The 12,101-nt window shown below is 53.0% G+C and overlaps 1 protein-coding gene across 1 annotated transcript in view; it reads left to right on the top strand.

Annotated features, from left to right (window-relative positions):
• MED8 (mediator complex subunit 8) overlaps positions 1-7,719 on the top strand; it is a 31,560-nt gene extending 23,841 nt beyond the window's left edge. The window contains exon 7 of the mRNA XM_090049867.1: positions 7,201-7,719. Within this exon, the coding sequence (XP_089905993.1) occupies positions 7,201-7,265 (65 nt within the window). The 3' untranslated portion in view covers positions 7,266-7,719. The remainder of the gene's footprint in view (positions 1-7,200) is intronic.
• The last annotated feature ends 4,382 nt before the right edge of the window (positions 7,720-12,101 follow it).

Raw genomic sequence — 12,101 nt, 5'->3', positions numbered from 1 at the left:
CAAGATGCATCTGTGGATGCATGCCAAGGTGTGGTTGGGCCTTCCTAACTGCCTCTCCACACTGCTGGCCCATGTTCATCTTGGAGTCAATGATGAGCCCCAGATCCCTTTCTGCCTCCGTACTGACAAGAGGGGAGTCCCCTAACCTGTAGGTGTGGTGCCGGTTGTTCCTCCCGAGGTGCATCACCTTGCACTTGTCTGTGTTGAAACCCATCCTATTCTCATCCGCCCACCCTTATAACCTGTCTAGGTCTGGTCGTAGCCTGTTGCAGCCTTCCAGTGTGCCCACGTTCCCCCACATCTTAGTGTCATCAGCAAATTTGAACAGGGTGCTTTTTACCCCCTCGTCCAAATCACTGATGAAGATGTTGAACAGTGCGGGCCCGAGGACCGAGCCCTGGGGGACCCCACTGCCCACGTTCTTCCAGGTTGAGAAGGACCCATCCACCACCACCCTCTGGACGCGGCCCTCCAGCCAGTTGGCGACCCATTTGACTGTGTGGGTGTCTACACCACAGCCCCCCAGTTTCTTAATGAGAACGGGGTGAGAGACAGTGTCAAAAGCCTTCCGGAAGTCCAGGAAGACTATCCACTGCTACCCCTGCATCTAATGATCTGGTGATCTGATCGTAAAAGGCCACCAGGTTGGTCTGACTGGACCTGCCACTGATGAACCCATGTTGGTTGCCCCTAAGCATGCAGTCCCCTGCTGGCCCCTCCTGGATGTGTGCCAGCATAATTTTCTCAAACAGCTTGCCTAGGATCGAGGTGAGACTAACCAGCCTATAGTTTCCCGGGTCCTCCTTCCTGCCTTTTTTGAAGATGGGGAACACGTTGGCCCTCTTCCAGTCCTCCGGTATCTCACCAGAGCACCACGAGTGCTCCTAAAGTTGTGCCAGGGGACTTGCAATGACCTGGGCCAGTTCCATTAGAACTCTAGGGTGGAGATCATCTGGGCTGGCTGACTTGAATACGTCCAACCCCTCCAGAAGCTCCCTAACTAAATCCTCGCTAACCCGTGGCCCAGGTGTGCCTGCCCCGGGGCCCGAGGGGGGCCCAGCAGGGAGGTGCCTGTTCTGGTCCCTACTTAGGAAGACGGAGGCAAAGAAATCATTAAACATGTTAGCTTTGCCATGTGGTGTGACGACCAAGTTTCCCATCGCGTCCTGCAAGGGCCCCACATTACCCGGGACCTTCTTTTTACCCCCTACGTATTTAAAAAAGGACTTCTTATTGTCCTTAATCTGGGAAGCTAGCCCCAGTTCCATCTCTGCCTTGGCCTTCCTAACTACCCCACTACATCCCTGAGCAACTACAGAATAGTCCTCCATGGTGATGACCCCTTCTTTCCATTGGGTGTAAGCCTCCTTTTTAGCAAGGAGACATTCCCAGATGCTTTTGGTGAGCCACGGAGGCTTGTGTGCTCTCCTGCTCCCTTTGATCCTCGTTGGGATTACCTTCCTTTGGGCTTGGAGGATCACCTCCTTAAGGAGCAGCCACTCTCCTTGGACACCTGGCTCCCCTCCCCTCCGGGACCTCAGCGCTTCTCCAACTATCCTCCTTAGCTTGTTGAAGTCTGCCCTCCTAAAATCTAGGGCCGCTGCCTTACTGCATGCCTTTGCCACCTTGCGCTGGATGGTGAATTCCAGCAGGCGATGATCGCTGTCGCCCAGGTGGTCGAGCACCCGCAGCCCCCTCACCAGGTCATCACCCGTGGCCAGGCCTAGGTCCAACAAGGCATCTCCCCCAGTGGGGCTGTGCACCTCCTGGGTTAGATGGAGGTCCTGCACTCTGGCCAAGAACCTACGTGAGTGGTCAGACCTAGCTGACTGCTCCTCCCAGCAGATGTCTGGGAAGTTCAGGTCCCCCATGACTTCCACATCCTTAGCCTTTGCTACCTCCATGAGCTGACCCAAGAATTCCTGGTCAAGCTCCTCTCCCTGGTTGGGAGGTCTGTAGTAGACTCCCACCGTTAAGTCCCTTTCCCCTCAACTGCCTTGTACTCTAACCCAAAGCACTTCAGAGTCCCCCTCATAGATTTTCATAGATTTCATAGACATCAGGGCTGGAAGGGACCACGGGAGATCATCGAGTCCAGCCCCCTGCCCAAAAGGCAGGAAGTCAGCTGGGGTCATAGGATCCCAGCAAGATCAGCATCCAATTTACTCTTGAAGGTGTTCAATGTAGGTCCTTGAACCACCTCCGCTGGCAGACTGCTCCAGACCTTGGGGGCTCGGACAGTAAAGAAATTCTTCCTTATGTCCAGCCTGAAACGGTCTTGCAGGACTTTGTGACCGTTCGACCTAGTCATCCCTTGGGGCGCTCTGGTGAACAGACGTTCCCCCAGATCCTGGTGGTCACCTTCGATAAACTTATAGGTGGCCAGCAGATCACCCCTGAGCCTACGCTTTTCCAGGCTAAAGAGTCCCATGGCTCTCAGCCTGTCATCGTAAGCTCTGTTTTCCTGACCTCTGATCATGTGCGTGGCTCTCCTCTGGACTCTCTCAAGCTTCTCCACTTCCTTTTTGAATTGTGGAGCCCAAAACTGGATGCAGTACTCCAGCTGCGGCCTCACCAAGGCCGAGTACAAGGGGAGAATGACGTCCCGGGATTTGCTCGAAAAGCATCTATGGATGCAAGCCAGCGTTTTGGTCGCTTTACTAGCCGCAGCATCGCATTGCAGGCTCATGTTCATCTTGTGGTCAATGATGACCCCCAAGTCTCTTTCTTCTGTAGTGCTATCCAATGTAGCACTGCCGAGCCTATAAGGGTGCTGCAGGTTTTTCCTCCCAAGGTGGAGAACCTTGCATTTTTCGGTGTTAAACACCATCAGGTTCTCGTCCGCCCATTTGTTGAGCTTGTCCAGGTCAGCCTGGATCACCCGCCTATCTTCTGGCGTGGATGCTTTGCCCCAAAGTTTGGTGTCATCGACGAACTTGGCCAGTCCACTCCTGACTCCAATGTCCACATCATTACTGAAGATGTTGAACAGGATGGGTCCCAGGACAGAGCCTTGAGGGACCCCACTGGTCACAGGGCACCACGATGAGTGACTGCCATCAATTACAACCCTCTGGGTCCAACCACGGAGCCAGTTTCCCAGCCAGCGGATCGTGGTGGAGCCAAGGCCACAACTGGTCAGTTTGGCCAAGAGGTGATCATGGGATACCAGATCAAAAGCTTTTTTGAAGTCAAGATATATGACATCAATCTCTTCTCCCTCGTCCAGGTGATAGGTCACCTGGTCATAGAAGGAAATGAGATTGGTCAAACAAGACCTACCCGCAACAAATCCGTGCTGGCTGTCCCTTAGAATGTTAGCCTGGGCCAGTCCCTCAAGGATGGCCTCCTTAATAAACTTTTGTAAGATCTTCCCCAGGATAGAAGTCAGGCTAATGGGCCTGTAGTTAGCCGGATCCACTCTCCTCCCTTTCTTGAAGATCGGCACCACATTGGCCTTCTTCCAGTCTTCGGGCACTACACCAGAGTGGCAGGAGTTTTCAAAGACCCGTGCCAGGGGCTGGGCTATGACGCTCGCCAGCTCCTTGAGTACCCTGGGGTGCAGGTTGTCAGGGCCAGCTGACTTGAAGGTATCCAGCTTCTCAAGGTGTTCCTTCACGAGGTCAGCATTGATGGAGGGTAGGGGATCCCCATCACCCGGATCTCCCTGTCCCATAGCAGGCATGGGCGTCCCATGGGACTGATGAAAGACTGACGCAAAGTACCTATTTAATAGGTTGGCTTTTTCCTGGGCGTCAGTTGTCAGTTGCCCCATCTGGTTTAGCAGGGGTCCAACATTGCCCTTGCTTTTCCTCCGGCTCCCTACATATCTGAAAAAGGACTTTTTGTTGTCCTTGATGCTTGAAGCTAGTTGGAGTTCAGTTGCAGCCTTGGCTTTCCTGGTTTGCTCCCTGCAGGACCGGACCAGTGCAGAATAATCCTCCTTGGAGGTGAATCCCGTCCTCCATCCTTTGTAGGCTTTCCTTTTTAGCCGCAGGAGGTCCGCTAGGTCCCTGGAGAGCCAGGAGGGCTGCTGTGCCTTCTTGCTGCCTTTCCTCCATGTTGGAATAGATTTAGCTAGTGCATTGAGGATCGCTTCCTTGAGAAGCAACCACTCTTCTTAAACTCCCATCTCCCTGGGGTCATGGTCCCTGAGGACCTGACCGACAAGCCTCTTGAGCTTTTCAAAGTCGGCTTGTCTGAAGTCAAGGACTTCTGTGTTGCTGACTGACTTGCCAGCTTTACGGCGGATGGTGAAGGTGATCAGCTCGTGGTCGCTGTCACCCAACTTCCCATCGATCACTAGGTCACCGATTAGGTCGTCCCCCGTAGCCAGTACCAGGTCGAGCAGTGCTTTGCCTCGCGTTGGCCCATAGACTTCTTGAGTCAGGTAGAGGTCATCCACGCACGAGAGAAAGCTTTGCGACCGCTCGGATTTTGCTGAGTGATTTTCCCACAAGATGTCCGGGTAATTGAAGTCACCCATGACAACCAAGGTCCTGGAGCAAGCAGCCTCAGCCAGCTCCCGGGGGAACTCCTGGTCAAGCTCGGGACTTTGAGTGAGAGGTCTGTAGTAGACTCCCACCGTTGTGTCCCCTGTGCCGTATTCCCCACGAATTTTTACCCAGAGGGTCTCTAGCTGTCCATGCCGGTCGCCAACATCAGCTTTCAGGGACATGTAGCTTTCTTTCACATAGAGAGCTACACCCCCGCCCCTTTTGTCAACACGATCCCTCCTGTACAGGGTATAGCCCTCTATACCCGTGGTCCAGTCATGGGTGGAGTTGGACTAGAGACAACCGGATGATGAAATTCAATGCAGAGAAATGTGATGCACTGTGTCCAGAGAAGTATGACCAGAAGCACAAAGACAAAGGGAGTTAACTGGGCAGCAGCATTGCTGAGGAGGATCTTGGGGTTTGCATAGAACACAGACTTGTTAACGCAAGTCAGCAAAAACATAGAAGCGTTGGGTATAAGACATGGAACATGGGAGATGACAGCACCATGCTACTTGGTGCTGGTTAGGCCTCATCAGGAGTACTAGAGACAATTCTGGGCTCCACGTTTTAAGAAGGATAGGGAGAAGCTGGAACAGCAGTTTGCAATTATTTGGGCTGGAGGGTCGTTTTAGTGAGCTGTTGTGGGTTGGATCAGCACCTTCTATCCCTTCTCCCCCGTCTTACAACAGCTCACCAAAATTCCCCAAGTGATAGATTAGTAGACTGGATGGACTGGGCGGGTAGGGCCCCCATCCCCTGCCCCAGCACAGGTGCATGCAGCAGCACCAGTACAGCGCATCTGAGCATGGGGTGGCATAATCCAGTCATGATCCACTGGGGCTCAGCTGTACCCCTCTGCAGCCACACTGTACTGGGGCTGCCTGCTCGTGCTCGTGCCTGTCCTTGTCCCTTGGCAGCCCCATCCCCATCTACCCGTCCTATTTCTGGATGCTGCTCCCCACCTGTGGCCCCATCCTATCTGCCTGACCTAGTACACCCTGCCTCTGCGGGTCCTGGGCAGTGTCTGTGAAGATCCTGCTCACCTTGCCTTCCTGCTCTGTTTGGCATCCCTGGCAGTAGGTGAAGGGCAGGTGGGCTAGGGTGCCTGGGCAGTGAGGCTGGATCCGGCAACAGCAGTGACGCTGGCAGCATCAGCTGGAAGGAGCCGCTGCTGCTGGAGCTGCCAGGAAGTTGAGTCCAGCTGTCACGCTGCCCCAGCCCTGCTGCATGTCTGGGGGCAGTGGGACCAGCCACACATGCAACAGCCTGGGCTGCTCCCAAGCCTGGAGACTTGGGCTGGATCCCAGAAGTCAGGCCCGGCACAGAGGGCCTAGGCTAAGGGAATTGGCAAGAGAGAAGGGACAGAGGCTGGGAAAGCTGAGGCCCCAACAAGGGTATAAAGGCCTGAGGTGGCCTGGTAGCAGATTGGGACTCAGCGCCCAACAAAGTTGTTAACTGGTAATACCTATGAGGCATGAACATGGCTGTGGGGGAGGTCAGAGGCTGTGATCAGCCCTTAAGGCTACAGGTTTTTTGGTTTGTTTGTTTTGGGTTTTTTTAAGGAAAATTTTCCATGTTTCGAGCCACATCAACCAAATGAATTCCAAATCCGTGACTCATTCAAGAACCATATGTGGCCCTACTACTGTCAAACATCCTCCACCCTCACCTGGAGTTTCAGATGCTTCCACATCATTTGGCAAGCATCCCATGTGCAGGCCTACCCAAGTCAAGAGGCTTGGGGGTTTGGATGCCCCTGAGGTTCACTTGCCCTCAGCCATGTGGCTGCAGGAGCAAGCTAGGGAGGAGTCTCCTATTTCCATAAAGTGGGCATAAAGTCAAGATCTTCCCGCTGGAAATGAAAGTGGGAGGTTAACTATACATTACCTCCACGGATACTACCGTGTGCCAGAAAGTGGCTATCTGCAGTAACTAGGAAAACTGTCTTAGTGGTCACGGTATTTCCCCTGCCCCTGCCAGACTGAGCTGGCATCTAGAGGACCTGGGGCTTGCTCTAGGACCCATTAGGCAGCATCCCTTCCAATCAAACTATTACAACAAGGCATGGTGAGTGGGTGAGAAGGAGAGGGCACCCAAGAGCTGGAGCAAGGCATGAGCTGCGTGGCTTCCAGGGGCATGCTGGCCACCCCTGGAGCCTGAACTTGGCAGTTTTATAAATCTGAAAGGCTGTTGTAAAGAAGGGAGAGAACATCTGTTTTCCCTTGCCACCCAAGGCAGGACACCACTTAGTGAATCGAGCCAGGGAAATTTAGCTCAGGTAAAGCTAAGCATCCTTGCTGTTAGAACAGAATGGCTGTGGAGCAGACTGCCTGGGGCAGCAGTGGAGTCCCCTTCCCTGCAAGTTTGCAAGAGGAAGCAGGGTAAGCACTGGACAGGGATGGCTGAGGAGCAGCATTCCTGCATTGGCGCAGGGGGTTGGACAAGACAACCCACAGCCCCTTCAGCCCTGGGATTGTGCATGGTGCTTGTGCAGTGTCAGCTGGAGTCCTTGTCCAGTCCAGGGTCACTGAGAAGGAATTGGTGTCTGAGATGAAATGAAGGAACAGCAGCAGTTACCAGGGTGTGGGAAGGGCTTCAGTGCCCTGGTGTCAGGGTGTGCCTGAATGACTGCTCTGTGATCTCTTGCACAGATGCATTCTCTCACAAGTGACTTTGCCCTGCTCCTTTTTGTATGCAGGGAAGATGCCCAGTGGTATAAAAACCAACATCAAATCTGCCTCGATGCATCCGTATCAGAGATGAGCAGGAAGAACCACAGACCTGACTGATCATGAGTCACCAGTGCTGTTCCTGGCCCCTGCCACCACTCCTGGGATTCCTCTGTGCCTCTGGAGTCCCTTGAAGCCTGCATACACGATCTGCAAGAGGGAGATATGGGGTGGAACCTTCCTGTCCCCCTCATGCTCCCATGAGCTCTGGGCTGCACGGCTCCTCTCCGTGTGGTTGTGCTGCGTTCTGAACCGGTTGTGCAGAGCTGCTGGCAACTGCATGCTCAGGGATGGATGGGACCTCCCCTGCCAGGGCAGAGCCTCTGTTTGGCTGCTGGGACCAAATCCTGTCACCATTTTGGTCTGCGTTCCAGAGGCTCCTACCCTTTCTTGATGCAGATACAAAAATACCTTGTAGGTTTGGCTGGGTGTGTTGTTCTTCACTGCCTCCCCACCCTGTGCCGCTTGAATAAAGGCTGTATGCTGTATCTAGTTTGACCACTGCTCTCTGTATCAGCTCCCCACTTCGCCTTGTTTCCCTTTGGGAGTGGCTGTAGAACAGCTCCCATCAGGGCCCCAGAAGAGCCACTTATAAAGTGTCTCCCTCTGCCGGATGCTGAGCCCAGGAATTGCTGTTGGGTTTGTGCATGGACAGCTGTTATGTGGCTCAGCAGAGAACGAGCTCAATTGTGTCACCAACCAGAAGTGCCTTGTTTATCTTTTACAGCTTGCTGTAGTCATAGCCCAGGCAGCCCAGGTCCCCTTTGGGATTCTGTGCAGCAAGGGCCACAGTGAGGGTCTGGTGCTGCCGGGTTGGAAACCAGCTGCTCTCTTGTCCTAGTCTTGGGGCTTGTTCTCCAAGTAGTTCTCTGCTTCTCTGTCCTTGGAGGAGTGCTGATCTAACTCAGAATTAAACTCTTTCTGCAGGAGGGCATTTTCCTCTTCTAGATGCTCTGTTCCCTGTGTGGGCCAGGCTGTATCAGGGCCCCTTTTTTCTGGGACTTGGCAGAAGGGGATGCTTCTATCTGACAGCCTCTAAACTTGAGCTGCAGGTTGTAGTCTGGCTGATAAAGGACCTCTCCAAGACGGAGAGCATGGGCACATGTCTATAAAGCAGGTCTGTGCGTGCAGAGGGCACTGAGGACTGGCACTTGCTCTCTGGACCTGTTACAGTGGTGTGGCAAAGGGCAGTGTGATGTTATGTGCTTGGTGGCATCCGTCCAGAATGCTGAGTGTGTGGGAATCTATTCAGCTGGCATGACCGGCTGCTGCTCCTCTCCTGCCAGCCCTGAGCTAAGCAGAACCAGTGTATTCATAGAGGTTGCAGCCTTGAGGCCCTGGTCTAACCCTTCAGCCTCAGCACTGCTTGTTTGGTGAGCATGCTCTGTAAACAGGAGCTGTGCCACACCTCTGGCATGTCAGCACAGTCAGGCTGACCTGACCCTTGTGGCCTCCAGACTTGACACGGCACTTCATAGTTTCGTAGTTTTTAGGGTCAGAAGGGACCTGAGCAGATCATCTAGTCCGACCCCCCGCCATGGCAGGAAAGAGTACTGGGGTCAAACGACCCCAGCAAGGTGTACGTCTAGCCTCCTCTTAAACACCCCCAGGGTAGGAGCCAGCACCACTTTTCTTGGAAATTGGTTCCAGATCCTGGCTGCTCTGACCATGAAGTTGCGCCTCTTGAGGTCTAGCTTAAATCTGCCCTCTGCCAGCTTGTGACCATTATTCCTGGTCACTCCTGGTCATGCTTGGGGGAACAGGGACTTCCCCAGTGCCTGCTGGTTGCCTCTGACTAGTCTGTAACAGGCCACTAGATCCCCCGCAGCCTTCTCTTGTGGAGGCTGAACAGGTTCAGGTCCCGTCGCCTCTCCTCGTAGGGCCTGCCCTGCTGCCCCCGACCATGCGAGTGGCCTCCTCTGGACCCTCTCCATGTTGTCCACATCCCTCCTGAAGTGCGGTGCCCTGAACTGGATGCAGTACTCCAGCTGTGGCCTGACCAGTGTCGCACAGAGGGAGGGATCACCTCCCTGGACCTGCTCGAGATGCATCTGTGGATGCATGACAAGGTGCGGTTGGCCTTCCTGACCGCGTCCCCACACTGCTGGCCCTTGTTCATCTTGGCATCAGTGATGACTCCAAGATCCTTTTCTGCCTCTGCACGGACAAGAAGGGAGTTCCCCAGCCTGTAGGTATGGTGCCGGTTGTTCCTCCCCAGGTGCAGCACCTTGCACTTGTTGGTGTTGAATCCCATCCTATTCTCATCCGCGCACCCCTATAACCTGTCTAGGTCTGATTGCAGCCTATTGCTCCCTTCTAGCATGCCCACATCCCCCCACGTCTTAGTGTCATCAGCAAATCTGAACAGGGTGCTTTTTACCCCCTCATCCAAGTCACTGATGAAGATGTTGAACAGTGTGGGCCTGAGGACCGAGTCCTGGGGGACCCCACTGCCCACATCCCTCCAGGTTGAAAATGACCCATCCACCACCGCTCTCTGGGTGCGGCCCTCCAGCCAGTTGGTGACCCATTGACTGTGTGGGTGTCGATGCTACAGTCCCCTAATTCTTGCTCCCTTGGGGCCTGAAGGGTTGCTGATGCAGGGATTGGGGAGCTCATGAAAGCAGAGGAGCTGTGTTGGTGGCGCCTTCAAAGGGCTGAGTGCTGCTCAGCTTGTTCTGCCCTTGCCTGTGGCAACCTCTGCATCGTCCCCACTTTGGCTGGGAGCATAGAAAGGGAAATGTTCAGTAAACACTTTGTGAACCCCCTCCGCTCAATAAAGAACAGTTGGAAGAGCTGGGATTATTGCATATGGAGAAGGGAAGATTGAGGATGGATTTGATAATAGTCTTCATATCCGAAAGTGGATGTTATAAAGGGAATGGCAACCACCTACTCTGTCCGCAGGGGTCAAAGCAAGAAGTGATAGACTGAAATTTTACAAAGAGATTGAAGTCATAGATTAGGAAGAGCTTTTTAGCCAGAAGGTTTAGCCGTGGGCCAGACTGTGTAGGGGGTGGTGGAATCTCTGCCTAGTCTAGACTAGACTTAAAGATGCCAAAACATTTGGCTGGGATAGGTGGTCTCCTGAGTGTTGGCCTGTCTGTGGAGCTGAGATTCCTACACTGCCCCACTGCATGTGCAGAGCTTTTTGGGGGAAGCAGCAACATGAACTTCAAGGTGTCTATAAGGGTGCAGTTTGTAAGCCCTCACTCAGACCTGCCACCTCCTTGCTTTGGTTCAGCCTAGCCATTTGGCCTTGCTGCAGAGCTGACCTCCATGTGCTGCCAAGGGCCACAGGCCTGTGTTGAGAAGAGAGGCCAAGTGCCACCTCGCCCATCCTCCCCACTTGTGCACACATTCTTCTTGTCCCTCCTGCCTTGCTTGCCTGACTGAGCCACCCTGTGTTCAGTGAATTAACTCCTTGTTCTGTTTCAAAGCCAAGTAGCTCTGCAGGCAGCTGTCTGATGGGCTGAGGAATGCTAGGACACACACTGTACTAAAGCTGCAGTGCTGTGGATCCCGGCTCTAGGCTTGTCCTCCCTGTGTGCTTGCCAGCTGGTGAATCCTGGCAGTGCTGTGCCTGGGTTTGGCTGTCTGTCCTAGGGCTGCCCTGCAAAGGGACCTAGCAGTAGCAGGCTGAGCTCTGGGCCTCCTGCCACTGCAGCTGATGCAGGAATGTGCAGAGTGGGCCCAGCCAGACCTTTTGCACAGTTGGAAAGCAGGGCCGGGCAGAAGGGCTACTTTTTTCATTGATTGCGAAGCCACAAGGGATCTTTTTGATCATGCAACCTGACCTGCCCAGAACATGCTGCAGAGCTGCCCCAGATTTCTTCCTGCTGGAGCTCAAGCCTCTCTAGCTACCAAGGAAAATGTGCAATTTTCATTTAAAAGTTTTCACCAGCATCAGTGGTTACAAAGGATCTTTATCCTCTCTATTAAAAATGTTCATATTCCTTTGAGTTTGAATTTGCCTTGCTTCCACTTCCCACCATCAGACTTTGTTATACCTTTCATGCAGTGAAGTGGCCTCTCTCAAATGTCTGTTACCCATGGAGTTACTTACAGGCTGATCAGCTCAGCTACTCCTTAATGAGCTAAAGAGATGGAGCACTTTGACCTGCTCAGTGAGGCAGGTTTTCTACCTCTGAGCCATTTTGGTAGCTCTCATCTGAACCTTTCCACTTTACTGACCTCCTGGGCCTGCAGACCGCCTAGTTGTGAAGCCACTGGTGCCAAATACAGTTACTCCAACCTTTTCCTTGTGATCCTTGGATATGTGAGTGGGGAAATAGCATTAGAGTTATGCTGGAAGCTCATGTTCAGCTGATGATCCCTAAAGTCCTTTGCAGAGCTGCTGGTTTCCAGAATAGAAGGCCCATCCTGGGAATAAGGCCTGCACTCTTCCTGGATGTGTAGCTTTGCTTATGGCAATGTGGAAATGCATGTAGTTTTCCTGTGCCCAGGGACTGAGTGCTCCAGAGGGTTTGGTGTCAGTGACCTGTCCCCTTTGCTGTTTACCAAGAGCCCCTCATCTTTGTGTCACCAGCAAACTTCTTTATCAGTAATGATTCTGTCTTCTTCCAGGTCATTGATTACAATATTTAATCAATAGTTCAGTTTCAATAGAATAGTTCAGGGCCATTCACCTCTGAACTCCATCAGAAATAGCCCCTCTGGCCCTGGACATGTTTACCATGTCATTGTGAGTCCTGCCAGCATATAAATGTTCAAGGTTGTTAATCAAGTGTGTGGCTGTACCGGGCCAAAAGCCTTTTAGACATTGGAAAATAATATGTTGTCGCTATTACATTTTTATCAACCAAACTTACCATTTAATCAAAAACTTGTCAAGGTAATGCAGCAAGAT

Source organism: Crocodylus siamensis, chromosome 5 (assembly GCF_052110815.1).
Source record: "Crocodylus siamensis isolate JL-2025a chromosome 5, ASM5211081v1, whole genome shotgun sequence".
Taxonomy (NCBI): domain Eukaryota; kingdom Metazoa; phylum Chordata; order Crocodylia; family Crocodylidae; genus Crocodylus; species Crocodylus siamensis.
This window is presented reverse-complemented; position numbering and strand designations above follow the sequence as displayed.